General features: G+C 41.8%; 2 protein-coding genes across 6 annotated transcripts in view; both read left to right on the top strand.

The window, feature by feature from the left end:
* TCP11L2 (t-complex 11 like 2) overlaps positions 1–11,028 on the top strand; it is a 49,926-nt gene extending 38,898 nt beyond the window's left edge. For 2 of the 3 annotated variants that reach the window (XM_012469180.2, XM_064379900.1), the window contains exons 9-10: positions 2,176–2,348; positions 8,032–11,028. In XM_012469180.2, coding sequence (XP_012324603.1) covers positions 2,176–2,348; positions 8,032–8,270 — 412 coding nt within the window. In that variant the 3' untranslated portion in view covers positions 8,271–11,028. The remainder of the gene's footprint in view (positions 1–2,175; positions 2,349–8,031) is intronic. The other variant, XR_010343828.1, reaches the window with a different exon arrangement.
* A 7,832-nt stretch (positions 11,029–18,860) lies between these two features.
* The window catches only part of POLR3B (RNA polymerase III subunit B), a 132,517-nt gene continuing 127,844 nt past the window's right edge, over positions 18,861–23,533 (top strand). Inside the window, exon 1 of one of the 3 annotated variants that reach the window (XM_064379897.1) lies at positions 18,861–19,081. In XM_064379897.1, coding sequence (XP_064235967.1) covers positions 19,010–19,081 — 72 coding nt within the window. In that variant the 5' untranslated portion in view covers positions 18,861–19,009. Of the gene's footprint in view, positions 19,082–19,351; positions 19,369–23,533 lie in introns of those variants that run through there. The other 2 variants (XM_064379896.1, XM_064379898.1) reach the window with 2 other exon arrangements.

Raw genomic sequence — 23,533 nt, 5'->3', positions numbered from 1 at the left:
TTCTACAAAAAATACAAAAAAGAAAAAAAAATTAGCTGGCCATGGTGGTGCATGCCTGTAGTCCCAGCTACTCAGGAAGGTGAGGCAGGAAAATTGCTTGAACCTGGGAGGTGGAGGTTGCAGTGAGTCGAGAGTGTGCCACTGTAGTCCAGCCTGGGCGATGGAGTGAGACTCCGTCCCAAAAAAAAAAAATAACCATTCAGACTGGTATGAGATGATATCTTACTGTGGTTTTGATTTGCATTTCTCTAATTTCTCTAATGATTAGTGATGTTGAGCATCTTTTCAGATACTTATTGGCTACATGTATGTCTTATTTTGAGAAGTATCTGTTCATGTCCTTTGCACATTTTTTAATGAGGTACTTTTTTGCTTGTTGAGTGTTAAGTTCCTTATAGATTCTAGATATTAGACCTTTGTCAAATGCATAGTTTGCAAATATTTTCTCCCATTCTGTAGGCTGTTTACACTGTTGATAGTTTCTTTTGCTATGAATAAGCTCTTCAGTTTAATTAGGTCCCACTGGTCTGTTTTTGTTTTTGTTGCATTTGCTTTTGGATAATTCATCATGAAATCTTTCCCAAGGCCTGTGTCCATAATGGTATTTCCTGGATCTTCCTTTAGGGTTTTTAAATGTCTTATAGTTAAGTCTTGAGTTGATCTTTGTATACGGTAAAAGGAAGGGGTCCAGTATTAATTTTCTGCATATGGCTAGCCAGTTTCTTATTTTAGCCTAAGAACTCACTGATTAAAAGCAAGAAAAAGCTAGAGCACTAACTTGTAGTGGATAAAAAGTCAGAAGGTAAAATTCTTACCACTATCAGTCTATCCTTGAGTTTGTAGAACTCCAAAGTCAGGTCCAATGTGGGCTTTTAACAAATTCCAGTCAATGCAGAATACTAATAACTTATTTCTTATTGCTGTTAATGATGATAAACATGATAACCCATTTTTTTCTTTTTCGTCCTCTTCTATGTGCCTGACCATCTGCTAGGAGCTAATTATTAGACACATGGCAATTTCAGTGGTAGAGCCAGGATTTGAACCCAGCTCCACACGACAGCATAGCCTATGTTCCAACTCACTCTATTACACTGCTTCCTATCACTGAGCCCTTCTCACATCCTTTAATTCCCATTTTGGAGTTATCTTAAGGACCCTTTCTGGATAGTGAGATAGAATTTTCAATCATCATTCCCTAATAGTGTGGACCCAACAAATGCTTTTTTTTTTTTTTTTTTTGAGATGGAGTCTCACTCTCTCGCCCAGGCTGGAGTTTCAGTGGCACGATCTTGGCTCACTGCAACCTCCTCCTCCCAGGTTCAAGAGAGTCTCCTGCCTCAGCCTCCTGAGTAGCTGGGATTACAGGTGCACGCCACCACACCCAGCTAATTTTTCTATTTTTAGTAGAGATGAGATTTCACCATGTTGGTCAGGCTAGTCTCTCACTCCTGACCTCAGGTGATCTGCCCGCCTCGGCCTCCCAAAGTGCTGGAATATTACAGGCGTGAGCCACTGTGCCCAGCCTCAACAAAAGCCTTTTCTAATGACCTGTTTTTCCTTAGCTACTAAATAACTCAGTCTTTAATTACCTTTACAACTTTATGGACTCTATATATTGAAGATTATTCATTAGTTACTTGAATAATGAGAAGGAGCTTATTATCTTTGGTCATGATCAGCCAAGAGTTTTAGGTATTTGACCTCTGAATATCTTCATTTGTTGTTTTTGATTGGTGTTGTAGATTTACTGCTCAAGCATAGACAAATGAATTGAGTCTACTTCCTTTATCAAGTACATTTTTAAAAAATGTGTGAATGAATGCACTCAGACCAATGGGTTTATTTTAGGAAGTAAGTTGGTGTTTTCTGTCCCTTTCTGATAGCCCTGCAATATAAAATGGGCTTGCAGGTGCATTTTCGGGGACCACACTTTTCTGCTTATGCTTTTATATTTAATTACTGCTGCACAATTTAATGGTTTTAAGCATTTAAAAATCTGCTACATATGAAGGTTGGTGGTTGGGAGGAGTTACTATTTTACAAGTTCATTCTAATAGAGGCTATTATTGTTTAAGAAAAAATTGATAGACAGCTAAAACAAGTCAGTATATTTAAAAATGAACTGATGAACAAAAACTTTCCCTGGTGGAATTTCATTTTTATGTTTCACAGGACCTTTAACCTGAAGGAAGTCCTGAATTCTATTGGTGTTCAGACTTGTGTTGAGATTAACAAGACCCTGATGGAAAGAGGTTTACCCACTTTAAATGCTGAGATTCAAGCTAATCTCATAGGTCAATTTTCAAACATTGAAGAGGAGGACAATCCTATCTGGTCCTTGATTGGTGAGTCCTCATGTTTTTATTGGTTTCTGCTTCAATTCCAATTTGCTTTGCTGATTTTGACTGATCTTAAGTCAGTAAAAATTTGGTCTTAAACACATTACCCACTTTTGGAGGATAAATATTGAAAATATAAAGAAATATTAATATTTCCAAAGGCCTGGGACTCATTGCTGCTTCTGTGTGTCGTGGGGTAGGGAGGATGTTTCAAGGCCTACTGTCTTATCTATTCAGCCAGTAGATTTTATGAAGAGAATAACAGAGTGCAGGGGTAATGTTAAAATTGTAGATCAATGCAGTAATTCAAACCAGCTGGCCGTATGTTCACAGATAGTAGATATCAGTTCTGCTGTGAGCAACTCTGGAACTTGGTCAGGCTTAAAGAGACAAAGACTAAAAAGGCTGTGGATCTGGGTGACATAGTGGGTCGGCTTTTTTTGTAACGGTAGGCCAGGAAATTGACTATCTCAAAGTCAAGCTGTGTTGGTGAGTTGGGATAATAGATAATGTATCAGTTAGGACTTTGTCAGTTACCTGTGACAACAATCTAAACTTCTAAACTAGCTTAAACAAAATGAGCATTTATTCTCTCATCTAATTGAAAAGACCAGGGATAAGGCTGTCTGCTGGAACAGCATAGTGAGAGTTGCAGCTGTCACTGGCACTAGTTTTCCTGCCTCCAAGTCTCAACACTGCCTTCTTCTAGGCCAGTTGCCTTCAGAGGCAGACTTTTCTCATGACAGCAATATGGCTTTAGCTCCAGCCCACAACTTTCCATATTTAAGTCAAGTGAAAAACAAGGAATCTGCCTCCCTGTTAGCTCAAACAGTGACCCCATCATTGAGTCACAGTGGCTCCAGTTAGCCTGACTAAGGTTCATGTCCCATTCTTGAATTAGTCATGGTGGCCTGAGGGGGAAAAAGTTAACCCTGAGACAGTATTTACCTCCTGGAGCCAGGGAAGAGTCAGTTTTATCTGTAATACCTGATGAGAGTAAGGAAGAGATGGTTACCCCCAAACAAAATCAGAGTATTCAGGCCATAGGAAGGGGAGAAGCTGCTGTGTGGTACAAAGCAGTTGTCTGCTACAGAGGTTGAAGGATGAAAACCAAAAGTAGAAGAGTGTAGAATTAGAATGTACTAACCTTCTAGGACTAATCTGCAAATTTTCAAAATTGACTTCCCTAAGAATACAAATACATTTTATTATTTATTTGGGGCTTTCAAATGGTGTTTTTCATCCTTATCCCTGGAGACATGGAATTCTGGGGATCCAGGCCATACAGGCTACTTTAGTGGCTCAAGGCTTCAACTTTGCCCCCAGAAAAGAATAGTGTTGGTGTATACAACATTGTGGGCTGCTGGAGAGGCCGCTCCTGAGAGGAGACAGTTGATAACAATAACAAACGGAGCATGACCACTGCCACCTGTGTCCAAGCCCCTATCTGTATACCTTCACATGCTGACATGCATCTGTCCTCAGAGCATGTCATCCCTGCTGAACAGGTCAAACCTAGGAGATTGTGTTCTAGGAGGCAGAGGGATAGAATGGGGACTGAGACTCTATCTAGCAGTCTCTGCAACATACCACCATATCCCCAGTAGTGTGCAGGTCTCATGAGGACGGGGTGCATATTTATTCACTGCTATATTCTTGTGCAATCCTGCACCCACACATAATATTTAATAAATATGGGCCAGGCGTGGTGGCTCATGCCTGTAATCCCAGCACTTTGGGAGGCCAAGGCGGGTGGATCACCTGAGGTTGGGAGTTCAAGACCAGCCTGACCAATATGGAGAAACCCTGTCTCTGCTAAAAATAAAAAATTAGCCGGCGTGGTGGTGCATGCCTGTAATCCCAGCTACTTGGGAGGCTGAAGTAGGAAAATCGCTTGAACCTGGGAGGTAGAGATTGTGGTGAGCTGAGATCGCACCATTGCACTCCAGCCTGGGCAACAAGAGCCAAACTCTGTCTCAAAAAAAAAAAGTTAATAAACATTTGTGAAATAGGGGAATGCATAGGAGGCTTGGAGAGGTTAAATAGCTCTCTCACTCAAAGTCCCATAATGAGCTGAGGACAGAGTAGGGATTCTTCCCCCGCCTGTCTGACTACAGAGCTCATGTTCTTAACTGCTCTGACTGGCACTTCAGTGAGAGCTGGAGCCCTGCTGCTTGCTGGCAGAGTGACCAGAGTGTCAGAGTGTACTCTGTGCCTTTTCTTTGGATAAGGGAAACGCTTGCAGTGTCAGAAGGAAGAGGGAAGCTGAGGGCCAGGAGATGCCTCTTAAAATCTGGTAAAGCAACTTTTGTCCACCCAGCTTTCCCCAGTCCAACTTTCCTGTCCTTTTGCAAATTGAAAGCATTTTTAATCTCATTCAAAGTACTGTTGCCCTAGCAACTTAAATGACTCACTTGAGTGTCCCTCCTTTGACTTTAGAAGCCAAGGACACGCCTTTGGCAGGGACTCCTTTTGGCTGCTCTTAACTGGAAAAACACTCTTGTCACTTTAGCCTTTGCCTAAAAACAGACTCATCTGCAGAAGAGGCAGAAGAGACAGAACCACTTGTTAGCATAATAACAATTTTGAAAGAGTTCATTCTTTAAACCTTCTTATGGGAAAGTGTTTGGATCATATCTGTGATGATACAGACCTGAGCCTCTGAGGGTCAGGGAACTAGTCTAAAGGGAGAGTAGTACCCAGTTAACACTAAATGTATGCCTGCAGAGGAGTTAGAATAAATCAAACAGAGAGATTCCTGGAACATGAGAAGGACCTGATCAGTGTTGGCTATGGTTTTCCTCTGCTCAGGGTACTCATAGTCTGCTTTCTTTTATTCTCAGTTGATGCACTATTTATTTACTGAAGGGATTACAATCCCCAATTCCCATTACAATTCTTAACCTTTTGAAAAAATATTACCAAGAGATTTTTTCTTTCAAATACATGCTAAGTAAAAATTATGAATTACCTGCTATGTAAATTATTTGCATGCCTACTGCCATCTACATTTTTAACAAGTAATTTCAATTCCACAGGTGATACAGAGTAATTTCTCCTTGTGGAAAAATTACAGACAAAGGCCAGGCATGGTGGCTCATGCCTGTCATCTCAGCACTTTGGGAGGCTGAAGCAGGAGGACGGCTTAAGGCCAGGAGTTAGAGACTATCCTGGGTGACATATGGAGACCCTGTCTATTAAAAAAAAAAAAAATTACAGATAAGACTTAAGTCACCTTTGTTTGCCTTCTTCAGTCCCCATTTTCCCCTGGCTGCCACAGTTTTCAGTTTGTTATTTATCTTTATAGACTCTTTCTAGTTCATTCTCACTTAAGTTTAGTCAGCATTTACAAATGTGTCTGTCACAGGGCAGACCAAAAATATAAAGATAAAAAAGATATAACCCTCACTCTCAGTGAGTCTACTATCCAAGAAGGGAAAGAGACACTTTCTCAACTGGCAATAATATGGCATGATAGTCTGGTAACAGATGCTAAGGAAAGTCACAGAAAGGAGGTAACTTTCAGCATGACATTGAGGGATGCCTCTGACCCTGGGCAGAGATGAGATGAGATGGAAGTGTATTCTAGTAAAAGGAAAGAATTCTAAGACATGGACATTGGAAACTAAGTTCTAGGTCAGACCTAGCTGGAATGTATGATTTTTGTGAGCATTCTTTAGCAATAAGAATTTCAATAGTATCATAGTTGTCCATATTTAATGCAGTGTATTTTCCTTAGTAAACCTTCTTATTGGTGACGTTTCTGTTCCCAAAGCAAACGAAAGCCCTTGGAGCAGCATGAGCTGTAGCAGGTCTTTTCTGTCTAGTATTATTCATAGTTGTCCCATGCTATTGTAGCCTCATATCAAACTCAGATACATTGAAGCAATGAAGCAGGAAAGGTGGGGAAGGTGGTACAATGGTATGCTAGTTGGGGTGGCCCCTCCTCAGTGTCTCCTGATTCTTAGCAATGTGTAAATTGACCTGTAATTTTAGTGTTAATTAATTACTTATGTTTGAGATGGGGTCTCCCTCCATTGCCCAGGCTGGAGTGCAGTGACATGATCACAGCTCACTGCAGCCTCAAACTCATGAGCTCTGGCAGTCCTCTCAACTCAGCCTCCTAAGTAGCTGGGACTACAGGCACACACCACCATGCCTGGCTAATCTTTAATTTTTTTTTTAATTTTTGTAGAGATGAAGTCTCACTATATTGCCCAGGCCTGGTCTTGAACTCCTGGACTCAATTGATCCTCTCACCTTGGCCTCCCAAAGTGTTGGGATTACAGGTGTGAGCCACTGTTCCTGGCTCCATGCAATTTATTTTTCAACCAGGGTACTTTTGAATGTCTCTTTTTAAAATTATGCCAGGACAACTGTGGTCCCCCTTGCCATGTGGTAATTTGGGCCCCCAAGGTTGCCAGATCTCTAGATTTTTCAAGAGAAACGAGTAATACGGATTTCTTTGTGAAAGCTTCTAATTTTAAATGGTTTCTATTAAAAAAAAAAAAAAAAGACACTGCATGGGCCAGACTGGCAATGCCATTTACATTGGCCATGTGTGAAGTGACCTGTAATTTATTCAGTTTTTTATGTTTAACATGGAGCCTCTCTCTGTTGCCCAGGCTTAAGTCACCTTTATTTGCCTTCTTCAGTCCCCATTTTGTAAACTCACTAAACTTTAGTGATTAGTGAATTACAATCATGAACATTTAGGATTAACTTTTGTAAAAGATTCCCCCCAACAAGGGCTCTGCATTTTTTATCAGTCAGCTATTGCTGCATAACAAAATACCATAAAATTCCTGAGCTTAAAAAGAATATAAGCATTTATTATTACTCACGAGTCTGTGAGGTGGCCAGGTGGCTCTTTTGTTCTTGCTGAACTCACTAATGTATTTGTGGGTCAGCTGTGGTTCAGGATGGAAGCTTTGCTGATCCTGGCTAGGCTCTTTCAGGTATTTGAATGTTGGCTGGCTATAGGCAAGTCTAGGATGGCCTCAGATGAAACAGCTGGGTTTACCTCTTCTTGATCTGTCATCCTCCAGCAAACCCAGGCTTATTCTCATGGCGGTGGTAGGTAGAGAGTGGACATGAACCATGCCTCTTGAGGCCAAGGCATGAAACTGGTGCTCTGGCATTTCTACCACATTCTGTATTGGCCAAAGCTAGTCACAGTGTCAGCCCAGATTAAAAGGATGGGGAGGGAGGGCATGGTGGCTCACCCCTGTAATCCCAGCAGTTTGGGAGGCCGAGGTGGGTGGATCACCTAAGGTCAGGAGTTTGAGACCAGCCTGGCCAATATGGTGAAACCCCTTCTCTACTAAAAATACAGAAAATTAGCCGAGCATTGGGGCGGGCACCTGTAATCCCAGCTACTTGGGAGGTTGAGGCAGAAGAATCACCTGAACCCAGGAGGTGGAGGTTGCAGTGGGCTGAGATAGCGCCATTGCACTCCAGCCTGGGTAACAAGAGTGAAACTCTGTCTCAGAAAAAAAAAAAAAGGATGGGGAAACACACTCCAGCCTTTGATAGGAGGAGCTGCAAAGCTACTTTGGAAAGGGGATGGGTGCAGGGAGAGGTAAAGAATTGGAAACATTGCAGTCAATGTACTACAATTATCTGTTCCTGTTTTTAAAATTTATGTGCTTTAATAATGGACAGATAACGATATCTTTTTTCTCCTCAGATAAACGATTTAAGCTTTACATGAAAAGCCTACTTTGTCTTCCAAGCCCTCAAAAATGCATGCCTCCTATGCCAGGAGGCCTAGCTGTCATTCAGCAGGAGCTAGAAGCCCTAGGCTCTCAATATGCAAACATTGTGAATCTCAACAAACAAGTGTATGGACCATTTTATGCAAATATACTTCGAAAACTACTCTTCAGTGAGGAAGCCAAGGCAGATGCTTCACCTCCTACTAACTAAAGAAGAACTGACATTGGATGAAAGATTGGAAATCCAGCACTTTGGTATCCAGTCCACTTCCATTAATGGCATTATAGATCCAGCACACTCTCAGTACTGTGGTGCAGTATTAGCCCAAATCTGTGTAATGGGTAATATTAGCATTACAGAAGACACATATCACATAGACTCTATTTGTGCATCATTTTCAAGTTTAAAACAGACATAATGAACAGAAAACAATTTATAATTAATTATGTTACCTATATAATACTTGTAAATGTTTTCTTAACCATTTATATTTGGCTTATGACATTCAACCCATAAGGAGTTGTTTTTCTCACTTGTCATTATCAAACCTAATGATTTTTAATTTTGGTACAACTCCTTAAAGGGTTGAAGGTTGTGAGAATAACCAAGGGAATTGATGTTCTGAATAAATGATGTGAAGTAACATAATTGTATTTGAAATGTACAATTACATTTTATTAATGTGTTAATAGAAACTTACATAGTAAGTCCTCAAATTCCACAAATGTACCAAACCACATTTTATAATACCATTGGTCAGTATTTATTTAGAATTTAAATGTATTAAGTACATTTTTATGCTATATACAAACTTTAGATAAAAACTTCCTTGTTTAGTGAAAATAGAAGTAGCTGCCTTCTAAAATTATTCTAGAGGTTTGTTTCTTCTTACAATTTAGCCTGCTCTCCAAGAAAGACAATTTTTGCACAAATCTCTTAGTGAATGTTCTTGCATTTCTCAGGCCATTGACAAGGTTTATGTAAGAGTAATATTTTTATGTGAGGCAGGACTTGTTTGAATTGGTTTACTTGTAAGAAGAAGAAAGGAAGTAATGATAAAATGAGATCCCATTCACTATGAAGTTTGTATCAAAAAAAGAAACAGTTAAACTTTGGATTTCTTACCTATATAACTTAACTAGCAGATGTCTTTTGTGCTGATGAAAGCTTTACCATGTTATGACCAAGATGCTCTTGAAAGGATCATTATCATTTGCCATTCTTTTTTTTCTTTTTCTTTTTTTTCAGATGGAGTCTCACTCTGTCGCCCAGGCTGGAGTGCAGCGGTGCAATCTCGGCTCACTGCAACCTCTGCCTCCCGGATTCAAGTGATTCTCCTGTCTCAGCCTCCCGAGTAGCTGGGATTACAGACACCTGCCACCATGCCTGGCTAATTTTTATATTTTTAGTAGAGACGGGGTTTCACCATGTTGGCCAGGCTGGTCTTAAATTCCTGATCTTGTGATCCACCCGCCTCAGCCTCCCAAAGTGCTGGGATTACAGGCATGAGCCACCATGCCCAGCCTTATTTGCCATTCTTGAGCATTAAGTCAAACCTTGCAAAGTTGGGCACTAGTTGTCACTGAGACTTTAGAGAAATCTGCTTTATCCTGGAATGACTCTTCTTGGAGTGTTGAGGGATACACCTCAGTTTGGAGGCACTTGGTCTAAAAAGAGCTTCATTTGCATAAAATACATTTTTGATTGTTTTGTTTGCTAAGGACTCAACTGAGCCTCAGTAATTTCATGAGGTAGAGTGGATAGAAAATAAAAAGGTGTATTCCTTTCTTCCCCAACCTTCTTTTCCTCACCACAACCTTCAACATTATGGTGTTACTTCATTATTTTATAAAGTTCTAGGAAATGATTGTGTGGATAAATTGTCTCCATTGTTTGTATTTGGGAAAATCAATCAAAATTTGAGAAAATTCTGAAAGTTTTTTTTTTCCCCATAATGTCCAATACATAAATCAGCCATTCTCTCTACATAAGCAGCTGAGTGCAAGTGGAGTTTTACTGAAGAGTACACCATTGCTCTTAGCTATTTTTTTCTCTTCATGCAGTCCCCTTCTGCCCTGTTTTCCTATGCGCAGAAACTATAAGGTGCTGAAGACATTTGGTTTTCTCTTAAGCTGAAGAAGTTTTCAGCTGTTCTGTCTTTGGGTCCTGGGTGGCAGGAAGAGTCTGACAGTAGAAAGATAATATGGGCTGGGCGTGGTGGCTCACGCCTGTAATCCTAGCACTTTGGGAGGCCAAAGCGGGTGGATCATGAGGTCAGGAGTTCAAGACCATCCTGGCCAACATGGTGAAACCCCATCTCTACTAAAAAAATACAAAAATCAGCTAGACGTGGTCGTGCACGCCTGTAATCCCAGCTACTCAGAAGGCTGAGGTAGGAGAATCACTTGAACCTGAGAAGCGGAGGTTGCAGTGAGCTGAGATCCTGCCATTGCACTCCAGCCTGGGCAATAGAGAGAGACTCCGTCTCAAAAAAAAAAAAAAAAAAAGGTAGTATGTAGCGTGATTTTTTTTGTTGTTGTTGCTTTCTGGGGTGAACTGTATATTTAACAGGTGGTGTATTTTTTATTACCGGATTTGAATCCAGCTGATCCTCTTTTATATACTTGATTATACTACAGTGGCCAGCAGGAAAACAATGTACATTTTTTTTTTAAATGCATTTAAAATGAAGGGCATTCTGCTGCTTTTTTTTAATGGCAAATGAAATCTCAATGTCTCTTTCAAGTCTGAATTTAGGCAACTACATTTATTAGAATTTTAAAAATTGTATCCTTTAGCATGTTATTTGGTTTTTACATAAATGTTTACTATTAATGTTTTCCTAATGTGGTCTCATTTTGTAATGTAAATTTTTATTAAATGCCATACACATATTTTCATTCTTCTACTAAAACATGTATTGTGTGCACTTACTAAATTTTAAAACATTAAAAATTATTTCAAAATAGCCAGTGTCTCGGTTTCTAAACCACTTCTGGGTAACTTGGGGCTGGAATATTGAATAGTCTTTTTAGAATGATTCTTGTGCTGACCATCAAAGCTTTACAGACATCAAGTCATGTTTCTTCATGCATACATTCATTCATTGAGTCAACAAACACCTATTGAGCATCTGCTGTGTGCCCGCCAAGAAATATCCCAGTGGTTGTGATACATAGGTGATTAAACACACTGTCTTCAAGAAGTTTTTAAGCTAGTGAGAAGGACAACCTTTTGAACAGTTACGATAAAATATAATGAGGACTAAAAAATAAGGCCGGGGCTGAGGACAGTGGCTCATGCCTGTAATCCCAATACTTTGGGAGGCCAAGGCAGGTGTATCACTTGAGGCCAAGAGTTCAAGACAAGCCTGGCCAACATGGCGAAACCCAGTCTCTATTAAAATACAAAAATTAGCTGGCATGGTGGCACATGCCTATAATCCCAGCTACTTGGGAAGCTGAAGCAAGAGAATTGCTTGAACCCGGGAGGCAGAGGTTGCAGTGAGCCAAGATCATGCACTGCACTCCAGCCTGGATAACAGAGCAAGACCCTGTCTCAAAAAAAAAAAAAAAAAAAAAAAAAAAAAGCATGCATGGTGCTAGGGAGAAAATCATCAAACTCTATTTCATAGAGAAGATAATCAGCTAAAACATGAGAGATACATAGGAATTTGCCAAGATGCCACAAAAGGAAAAACACAACAGGCCAAATGCACAGTAAGTACAATGGTATGGAGAAATGGTGAGCCCAGGGATCAGAGTAAGGTAAAGAATGAAAGTTACGAATGTGAGGTGGCCAGGTGCACTTCAGGAGGCCAAGGCAGATGGATCACTTGAGGTCAGGAGTTCGAGACCAGCCTGGCCAACATGGTGAAACTCTGTCTCTACTAAAAATACAAAAATTAGCTGGGCGTGGAGGCAGACAGCTGTAATCCCAGCTACTCGGGAGGCTGAGGCAGGAGAATCACTTGAACCCAGGAAGTGGAGGTTGCAATGAGCTGAGATCACCCCACTGCACTCCAGCCTGGGCGGCAGAGGGAGACTTCATCTCAGGAAAAAAAAAAAGTGATGAGAGGTGCAACAAGAAAGATGAAAGGTTTCTCAGATGTCATGCTAAAATTTGGGAGGGAGGGGGGCAGGGGTTATTCAAAAAGGAAAAAGAGTAATTGAATCTCTTGAAACAGAAGAAGGTCACAAACAAATCTCTGTTTTGGAAAGATTGTCCTGGCAAAGAACACTTGTTGACGCTAGAATATTCCTACGTCTTATGTATGTATGCATACATGCAGTCACACGTGAAGACATGATACCAGCAATTGAAATGGACTCTGGTTAACTGAAGCAGAAAAGGAGTTTATTGGATGGGCATGAAGTACCTCACAGAATCTAATCAGAGAGGAGCCAGATTTGGAAAATGGACAGGAACCAAGGCGAAGCAAGCTGCAGGAGTCCAGCCAAGCTGGAATCAGTGCTACCATTTCAAAGATTGATTTCTCAACTGTCTTTCCTTCTTTGCCCCATTTGCTTAAAGTCCCACATATCAAGATTCAGTTGAGTGAATCTAAGTCAAGTGCCCAGGCTGTAATTTGCAGGGAATGGAACAAGGGAATTATGATCTTTACACTCCTGTGGTCCCATCAAAGTCATCCAATTAGGTATTTATCCCAAATTGGAAGGGCATGCTGAGAAGCAGAAAGAGAAAAATTAATCCACTGTAATGAACATTTATGAAATCTTTAAAATTTGGATGTGAGCAATGTGTGAGGAGACCACCCAAACCAGCAGTGCTTCTGAGAATGATACAAAAGATGATTTAAGGAAGAGCATAGTTACAAGAAGTCAACCTTTCTTAATAAGTGTAGGTTAGGCCAGGCACGGTGGCTCACACCTGTAATCCCAGCACTTTGAGAGGCCGAGGGGGGTGGATCACAAGGTCAAGAGATTGAGACCATTCAGGCCAACACGGCAAAACCCATCTCTACCAAAAATACAAAAATTAGTTGGGCATGGTGGCATGCGCCTGTAGTCCCAGCTACTTGGGAGGCTGAGGCAGGAGAATTGTGAACCCTGGAGGCGAAGACTGCAGTCAGCCAAGATCGTGCCACTGCACTCTAACCTGGCGACAGAGCGAGACTCCATCTCAAAAAAAAAATAAAAAAGTGTAGGTGAACTGCTGAACAAACAGCCCCCAAGTCTCAGTGGCCTCGTAAGCTCATTTCTCAGTTTAAAGCAGAGGGTAGGGTGGAGTTGGGGAGGGTCCCCTATTCAGTCATCCAGGGACCCAACTTCCATCCATGTCATGACTCTGCTGTCCTCTAAATCTTCATTCACTCAGCTGATAGGGAAGGGGAAAAGACTGCTCTCTTCCACTTGTGTTCCATTGGCAAGAATTCAATAATGTGGCCTCATCTTACTGCAAGGGAGGCTGGGAAAAGTGCCCGGGAGAAAGGCTGTCATGGATATTGGCAAGCATTATCTGTCTCTACTTCAGGTCCGTTCCAGTGAACCTTCTCTTCATGAAAATAGGTTTAAAATCATGTGCCTGATCTTTTAGTAATAACTCCCCGGAGAGGTGAGGATTTGAAAGCCTGATCCAGGAGAATCACTAATGAGTTCTGTGGATGACTGGCAAACTATGCTATAGGAATGGGGAGTGCCTCCTTTGGGCAACGTATATTTACCTCTCAGTTGCATCTTTATCAAGACTAAAGGTCACCCTGTTCTACCTCTGGGGATGTTCAATTCCAAAAGTTTTCCACTAATTGTTCTGTAAAACCTTCGAACTAGGAGTTGTTAAGAACTTAGTTTGAATTCACTCCTACTAATCTGTAGCTGTATGAACTCAAGCCAGTCTTTTAATCTTGCTAAACCTCAATTTTCCACTCTACTTCCCTACACTACTATCTGCCTACCTCACAGTTATTGTGAGAATAAAACAAGACATATTTGAAATTGTCTGCAAACTCTAAAGCATAATGTAGCCAGAATACATTATAATAACTGTAATTTATAAGTTCTAAATCTCTTTCAAGCTTCAAGTGGTTTTAGTATTTGGAGATGTGATGATCAAGTACTTAAGTACATAAGAACAAAAATTTTCCTATCTCATCAGAACCATGGTTCATTAAGCCCAATATTGTCATTGGCAGAGAAACCCAAGGGTATGCAGAAGGCTGTGACTATTGTCCTTGATGTCAACTTCAAAGGCTAGCGACAAAACCCAACATGTTCTAATTCCATTTAGTAATCAATTACGACATTATCCTCTATGATTTATTTTAATCTTTCAAAAAGTATATTTGTATTATCAACTTGTGCCCTCTTGTTCTGGTTTTGGAGTGAAGCTTTATCTTTTCATTTCTAAGCTTACTATGTTAGCTTCTTTCAGATTTCAAGGGAAAAGAACAGAGGGATTTATTGTAAACGTTTATGAAGAAGAAAGGAAATCCAGGAATTTGTCTCAGCGGCTGCATTTGTAGGTGTGGTGAGCCTGAATACAGTTTTTTTTTTTTTCTCTTTCAGAATATAACAATAAAATACTAATAGCCACTGAGCACTTACCCAATGGCAAGGACTACCCTAAGCACTTTATGTAAATATCATATAACTGGACCGCACATTGGAAGGCAGGCTCCATCATTTCCACATGTGCAAAATGAGAATCAGAGAGGCTAAGGAACTTGCTCAAGGTCACAGAGCTGGTAAGTGTATTTGAACCCAAAGAATCTAACCCTGGAATGTGTGTTCTTAACTACTTGCTGTATTGGCTTCATAGGTCATCCATCAAAAGTATTTCTCAGGGTCGTGGGCATGCTGGCTCATGCCTGTAATCCTAGCATTTTGGGAGGCTGAAGCAGGCAGATCACCTGAGGTCAGGAGTTTGAGACCAGCCAAGCTAACATGGTGAAACCACATCTCTACTAAAAATACAAAAATTAGCCGGGTGTGGTGGTACACTTCTGTAATTCCAGCTACTTAGGAGGCTGAGGCAGGAGAATCACTTGAACCCAGGAGGTGGAGGTTGCAGTGAGCTGAGATTTCACCACTGTACTCCAGCCTGGGTGACTGAGTGAGACGCTGTCTCAACAACAAAAAAAGTATTTCTCACGCCAGGTGCAGTGACTCACGCCTGTAATCCCAGCACTTTGGGAAGCCAAGGCAGGTGGAATGCTTGAGCCTAGGAGTTCAAGGCTGCAGTGAGCCAGGAGACAGAGCAACACCCTATCTTAAAAAAAAGTTATCTCAGTGTGGTGCTGCTACCAAATGCTGACTTGGCATTTACTTCTCAGCTTCTGTTGCTGCCCTCTGAGGGTGTCTTAACTAAAAGTGTCCTGAGAGGGAATATGATTGAGTTTGCTCGCCAGTAGTCAGTATAGATAACCTCCAAACCCTACATTGGATAGGGTTCTCAGGATAAGCCACTTCATCCCTTAAATCCAGCCCACATGACTGTCTTGGGCAGGTACCTGGCCCTATTGGTTTTGACAGGATAAGATCACATCACACAAAGAAAGGTCTGTGGGCATGGCAGGCAGCTGAAAGTTTTTGGACTATCCAGTCTTACTTAAAATGTAGAACGTTCTCTGACTTCAAGGATTCTCCCTCTGCTCTTGCCTTTTCGGACTGAAGGGTCCTTATTCTTTCTCTGACATTGTTTCTGGTCTTCTCTAGTTCTATTATGAATTAATTGATGCTTATAAATCAGAACCATATATATCTTTTTTCCAGTCTAAATGCATCAAGGTTTCAAGAAAACAGGATAATCTTTTTCTTTTGTTTCTAGCATCTTCGTATTGAAGCCTCTCAGAACACAGTCTAATTTCTTTTACAGGGATTAACAGTCCATGATGGTACAGTGGATCTTTCTAGAGTCATCTACAGACATTTCCCTTGAAAAGCCCTAGGTGAGAACCACACTCAATGGTCACAATGTGGTATAAAGTACTCTAATGCCCTCATGCCATTGCTCATGCTGTTTTTCTCTACTTGAAATGTTTTCTGCTAGCCCATGCTTTTGGTATGGCATTATGATAAAGTGGTTAAAAGTATGGGTTCTGGGGTCAAATAATTACCGCTTTAAATTCCAGCTCTGCTTGGGCAAGTTTCTTAACCACTGTGAGCCTTAGTCTCTTTACCTGTTAAGCGGGGATAATCATACTTATCTCCTAGGGATCATCACTCAATTAGAGAATGCACATCAAGTGGTCATTGCAATGGCTGACAAAGAGTAAATGCTCAGTAAATGGAAGTTCTCCCTAATATTTCAGGCCCAGCTTGGATGCCTCTGCCTTTCCTTTTTCCTTGCTCTCCCTTATACAAGATCCCCTATTCCCCCATGGCACTGGTCAATTTTCATCTGGCTACCATAAACCATTATACAGAAGTGATAGGATAGTATTCCAAGATGTTAACCATTTTTCCTTCTGTGATCTCTTTTCCCTAATTTCCCACCCCTCTATTCAAACCACTGGTCTTTTTGTACTAATAACTCAGGAAAAGGACAGGGCAGCAGAAAACAAAGAAATCATGAGACTGTTCCTGGCTTCTTGGTTTCAAAACTCCAGTCCCTTAAGGTATCAGAAACAAGTTGTAGATTTGACCTGGGGAAGGACTGAAGGATTGTGGCAGCTGTGATCTAAGGGCCAACACAATTCAGCATCAGCCAATTGTTCATATAGGACTTTGGGACCACGGCTACCAGAGCCTTCGGCTTTTCAAGAGAAACTAAAAACAATCGGGATTCTTAAAAAGTGAATATAATATCAAACATCACCCATTGCATTTTTTCTTTCAGCTCACTTATTCAACCAACACAAATACATTCAGGAACAACTGATGGGTTAGAAGTTGGGAATACAAACAAGATAGTTCCTGTACCAGGAGCTCATCTGGAGAATTAGACACATAAAAAGAGGACATGGCATTAAGTGATAAATCTTAGCTTAGTGATTTCCAAAGCATAATCCCTGGACAGGAACATCAGGGAACTTATCAGAAATGCAAATCTGCAGCCAGGCCCGGTGGCTCATGCCTGTAATCCCAGCACTTTGGAAGGCCGAGGTGGGCAGATCACCTGAGGTCAGGAGTTTGAAACCAGCCTGGCCAACATGGTGAAACCCCATCTGTTATAAAAATATAAAAGTTAGCCACACATGGTGGCAAGTGCCTGTAATCCCAGCTACTCAGGAGGCTGAGGCAAGAGAATCACTTGAACCCGGGAGGGTGCAGTGAGTTAAGATCATGCCACTGCACTCACTCCAGCCTGGGCGACAGAGTAAGACTCCATCTCAAAAAAAAAAAAAAAAGCAAATTTGCAGGCTCCAATTTACCAATCAGAAAGCTGAGATTGTTTTAACAAGCTCTCCAGGTGATTCTGATACACCCTAAAGCTGGAGAACCATCTTGATAATGGAAAACAAAGAAAACTTTGGCACAGACAACCAACCAACACACTTGAGCCAAGCTTGAGAGCCTCTGCTATCTGTAAATCACTTTCACAGTCCCTTCTAGGCTAGATGCTAAATTGGTCCAATCTGGTAATACACAAGAATGAGACACAAGTTGTATCTTGTCTCTGTAATAAGTAAATTGTAAGAACTTCAAAGGCAGGGTTTATTCTACAGTTAGTCTTTTTCCCATTCTTTTCATATTTCAGATATCAGCGCAATGCTTAGAAAATACAAGCACTGAAATTTAGGTAGCTTATTAGGAAATAAGAACAATTAACCTGGTGCAAGAGTTCTACCTTTATGGGGGAGAAATTGGAAAGCATGTATGTACTTGCAAATTTTCAAAACTTTTCTTATAACTGTAAAATATACATAAAACTTAGCATTTTAACCATTTAAAATGATGTACAGGCCAGAAGCATTAAATACATTCACATCGTTGTGCAACCATCACCACTATCCATCTATAGAACTTTTGCATCTTCCCAAACCGAAACTCCGTACCCATTAATTATGGTGCATTTTGCCTCGTTTTTTCTAATAGGATTTTTCTTTCTATTGATTTGTATGAGCTCATTTTAAATTAGAGAGACCAGCCCTTTGTCTTCTGCCAATTTGTTTTTTGTTAATCTATTCGTTGATTTAAAAAAATATGTTCATAAAATCACAAAATCATGTTTAGAATATAAAATCCTCTATGAATTGACTGTGCTGCCGTCTTGAAAGCTTTCATCATCTCAACGTTATGAATATATTCACTTACATTTTCTTCTAAGTTTTTGTTAACATTTCAATATTTAATCCACATAGGATTCACTCAGATGTATTTTATCCCTAAATGGGTGATCAGCTCTTCAAACATCATTTACTGGACAGGCCATCCTTCCCCTACTGACGTAAATGTCATCTTTTCATACTAAACTTCTCCATGCGTTGGTATTTACTCGTACATCTTCCATTTAGTGCTTCTGAGAATTTTCAACACTATTCCATTACACGCATGTACCATCATTTATTTAACCAATCACCTTTTAGTAAGCATTTGGGACGTTTCCTGCTCTTCCATACTAAACAACGAATGTAATTTTGGACTACATTAAATAATTATCTGCCTCAGTGGTTCAAGTTGCGTAAATTATGCATTTACACCTTTCTTCGGATTACTTTTAAAATGACAACCACTATGTTTTGCTGGTCTCAATTATCAGAGAATTGGCAAGAAATCTGACAGCTAGGGTTTAGAAATACCCGCGCCAGACCTCCGAGATACGCCAGAGGGCGCAGTTTCCCGACTCGGCCTCGGCCACGGCCACATCCGGGTTCCACCGCAGATTCGAGCTGGGATCAGGCGGAACCTTTCTGCCACGTCTCTAGCTAACACGCACGTTGGGGACAGTTTAGGCCTACGCGCGCCGTTCCCCGGGAGTCTTGCAGTTTGCTTGGGGCAGGAAAGGCGTGCGCGGAGGTTTTATCAGCTTCTGCCTCCTTCGTGAGCAGCATGGACGTGCTAGCGGAAGAGTTTGGGAACCTGACGCCGGAGCAGCTGGCTGCGCCGATCCCGACGGTAGAGGTGAGTGCCAGGCACGCAGAGAGCGTCAAAGGACGAGAAGCGCCCTTAGGGGGCGTTGCCCAGAGTGTTCGGGCCGCCAAGGGGGCGGGCTTGCGGTTTCTGCGCATGCGCTGGGCTTCTGCGCATGCTCACAGCGTCGCGCGTGCGAGTCTCCACAGCCGGCCTCCGCGTCTTCACAGCCGGCCTCCGCGTGCGCGAGTGAAGGCAGAGCCAGGAAGAGCTGTTAGCCGCTGCTGGGGTCGAGAATCCCCGTGGCTGGCTCTCGGGTTGGAGCTCTTCCAATATAGGTGTGCGTGGAGAGCACTAGCCTTCGCACTTACTTTGGGGGACGTATTGCATCTTTTCAGTCTTATAAAGGACACTGGGGGCCGGGGAGCTCAGGCCACTTGCATGAGGGACCACAGCTGGCTGTGGTAGTAAAACCAGATCTTCTGAATTCCAGGCTAGTCATCTTTCTTTTTAACCTGGAGTTCCAGTTGGGGTTGCAGGGGAATTTTAGTTCTGAGTATTTACTAAAGAATTATCCATGTGTGTTTTCTGGGGGAAAGGCTCCATACCTTTCCTCAGATTCTCAGAAGTTAAGGACAGCTGTCCCACAGCTAGCTGCCTAATGAAGTGCAGCTGTCGACATATCTTGTTTTCTGATAAGGCACATGTTGTAGCCTCTCTGAGCCTCAAATTCTACATTGACGTGGAATACGGAAGTAGAGACATGTGGCCAGAGAAAATAGCAAGGGAGAGATTTCAGGGAGAGAGAACAGGATACTTGAAACCTCTTAGGCAAGACCATTGGATGTTTTTGAGGAAGGAAAGTAAATCTAGTTGTATTAGAGTGAAGAAAAATAGAGGAGAAGAGATAAAAGATGAGGGTTAAGTAAGGGTCTTGATTATGAAAAGTTTGAATAAACATCTGACAGGGCTTGGACTTTGTCTTGGAGCAGAACTTCTGAAGGGTTTAAGCAGGAGAGTGACATGATCAGTAAATCTATCAGATTAATAAGAACCTCCTTGGCCAGGTGTGGTGGCTCATGCCTGTAATACCAGTAGTTTGAGAGGCCGAGGCAGGTAGAACACTTGGGCTCAAGAGTTAGAGACCAGCGTGGGCAACATGGCAAAACCCTATTTCTACAAAAAATACAAAAATTAGCCAGATGTGATGGCATGCACTTGTTGTCCCAGCAACTCAGGAGGCTGAGGTGGGAGGATCACTTGAGCCTTGGAAGTCAAGGCTGCAGTGAGCCATTATTGTGCTACTGCACTCCAGCCTGGATGACAGAGTGAGACCTTGTCTCAAGGAAAACAAAACAAAACCTCTATAATTTGACAAGTTAAGGAAGTTGAATTAGCAGTTCATCGGATTCAGTCTATGTGTGCATGCAATAGGCTGCTGATCATCATCAGGCAAAATTGTAGTGGCTGAGTGCGGTGGCTCACACCTGTAATCCTAGCATTTTGGGAGAACAAGGCGGGTGGATCACTTGAGGTCAGGAGTTCAAGACCAGCCTGACCAACATGGTGAAACCCCATCTCTACTAAAAAAAATACAAAATTAGCCAGGCTTGGTGGTGCATGCCTGTAATCCTAGCTACTTGGGAGGCTAAGGCAGGAGAATTGTCTGAACCCGGGTGGTGGAGGTTGCAGTGAGCTGAGATCGCACTGTTGCACTCCAGCCTGGGCAACAAGAGTGAAATTCTGTCTCGGGGCAGGGGGGAAAAGCCAGCATTCACAGCGTTAAAAGCCTGGTACATGGTTAATCTGGAACATGGACTCTTGTCAGTCTGACTACAGAGTCTTCATCCTTAACTGCTAATCAGACTGCTTCTCCAGAGCACTGAAGAAATAAGCCTGGGAGATTTCTATTTCTTGTCTGAATTTATACAGCTATAAAGTGATCAGTGCCATAATTGCAGCCTTCTGATTCAAGAATAAAGTTTCTCTTCTGGCACTCTGCATCCAATCCACCATCACCTCTAAAAGGTATTGAGTTCTTAATCTATGCATGTCTGAAATCTCATTTCCCACTGTTTTCCAACCCAGAACCACTCTTCTCTCTTAGCCTACTTGGCACCTGACTTGTCCCAATCCAGTCTGTTCTTGGCTCTGCAGCCAGAGCTGTCCATTTAAACACACAAACATGATTATATTGCTCCCTTGGTTAAAATTCTTCAATCTCTGCCCATTGCTCTTAGGGCAAAATACTAGTGTTTACCACTTTTGTAATAAATTTCTGCAGTCTGGCCACTTCTTACTTCTCTGGCCTCCTTTCCCGTGATTCCCCCCGTCCCTCCCGTGAGATCTTTCTACTCTGCTTACACAGTTCCTTCTGGATCTCTCTCCCATTCCTACTTGTAGATTAAGTCCCACATTTCTATGATATAACTTCCCTAGGAAGGCCTTTCCTGATTCTCCCAGAAGATGGTAGATCTCTGTACTTGCTGCCATTTCCTTTTAAACTGATATATTAAAATATTTATTGAAACTTTCCGATTTCAGTATTTTCTCTGAAACTTTTTCTAGATAGGAGCTCAGTTTTACTTGAACTGGCCATGCCTGGTGTGTTTCAAAGTGTTGTTTGAAATCCTCCTTTCCCAACCCTACTTGAGAATGAGAAAAGACATCGCCAGGGATGGAACTTTGAAGAACGTCAACTTTTACAGGATGACAGAGGAAAAGCGGCATGAGAAGGCCCAGCCAGAGGGAGGAAAGACATAAGAGAATGATGTCACAAAGCGTTGTAAGACAGTGATCGGCATGGCCAAATACTGTGGAAAAGGAACGTGAGGGGGGGATCAGGGGAGTTCTTTTGAAGTAGCAGCCTTGGTGACCTCTGTCGAGCTGTTTCACAGCCGTGTAGGTGGGAGTCCTGACGATAATGGAATGAAGGAGTGGGAAGCAAGGAACAGAGAAGCTAAGTATGGAGTAATTTGGGAAAGATTGTAAGCTGAAGGGCAGGGAAGAAAGTAGTCAGAGTAGTTGCTGGGTCAATGAAGTTTAAATTTGTTTTTTTTTTTGAGATGGAGTGTCACTCTGTCACCCAGGCTGGAGTGCAGTGGCGCAGTCTTGGCTCACTTGAACTCCTCCTGGGTTCAAGCAATTCTGCCACCTCAGTCTCCCAAGTAGCTGGGACTACAGGCACCTGCCACCACACTCGGCTAATTTTTTTGTATTTTTAGTAGAAATGGGGTTTCACTATATCGGCCAGGCTGGTCTTGAACTCCTGACCTTGTGATCCGCCTGCCTTGGCCACCCGAAGTGCTGGAATTACAGGTGTGAGCCACTGCTCCTGGCCTAAATTTTTTTTTTTTTTAATGGGCAGATTTGAATACTTTACTGGTTTTAAATAGAGAGAATAGGTTGACTACCAAGGACTGAACTGGGGCAACGTTTCCAGTCTTCAGGAGAAGGTTGGCAAGATTGTGTTAATGGCAGAAGGCTTAGCCTTAGACTGAGGAATGGACCATCCTTCCTTTGAAATGGGAGGAAACGAGTATGAGAAGGGGTGTAGAGAGAGGAATTTGAAGATGTGGGAGTATTAGCTCATAGGACTGCTATAACAAAGTAACCGCAAACTAGGTGGCTTCAACAACAGAAATGTATTTTCTTGTAGTTCTGGAGGTTAGAAGTCTGAGATCAGGGCGACAGCAGAGCTGGTTCCTTCTGAGGGCTGTGAGAGAGGATCTGGTCCGTGCTCTCCCCCACTACAGGTGTTTGCTGGCAATTTTCAGCATCCCTTGGCTTGCAGGAGCTTCACCTTGACCTCTATCTTCATCTTCACATGGCATTGTCCCTGTCTGCATCTCTGTGTCCAATTTCTTTTTTTTATAAGGGCACTAGTTGTATTGGATTAGGGCTCATCTTAATGACTCATTTTACTTAGTCACCTTTGTCAAGATCCCATCTTCAAAAACAGTTACATTCTGATTACTTGAGGTTAGGACTTTAGCATATGATTTTTGAGAGGGACACAGTTCAACCTATATCATTGTCATTTTTCTATTTTTAAATTTAGGCATAATTTATATAATAAAATCTATGGATTCTAGATATTCAGTTACATTGATTTTACAGTTATGTGCTATATGTAGACATTTCCATCACCCCAGAAAGTTCCCTTATGACCTTTTTCTGTCTATCCCCCCCAACCACCTTTTGATTTCTGTCATCATAGATTAGCATTGCCTGCCTCCCTTCTGGAAAATGTGTTTGACTGTATCCAGGAGTCTCCCACCCTCCCAGGCCACTCCTTGGTCTCCTTTGCTGGAGCTGCCTCCTGCTCTTCCTCTCTAATTGTTGGATTGTTCTTAGTTGGTCTCACTTTGTGGAACTCTTCTCCATCTACACTCCATAGGTGATCTCATCCATCACATGCCTTTAATTGTCATCCAGTTGTTAATATCTCCCTAGTTTACATCTCCAGGCTACTCCATTCTGGAATTCCAGACTCATTTGTTA

The sequence above is a fragment of the Aotus nancymaae genome, unplaced genomic scaffold (genome assembly GCF_030222135.1).
Source record: "Aotus nancymaae isolate 86718 unplaced genomic scaffold, 86718_ANA_hifiasm-v0.15.2.pri h1tg000021l, whole genome shotgun sequence".
Classification (NCBI taxonomy): domain Eukaryota; kingdom Metazoa; phylum Chordata; class Mammalia; order Primates; family Aotidae; genus Aotus; species Aotus nancymaae.
This window is presented reverse-complemented; position numbering and strand designations above follow the sequence as displayed.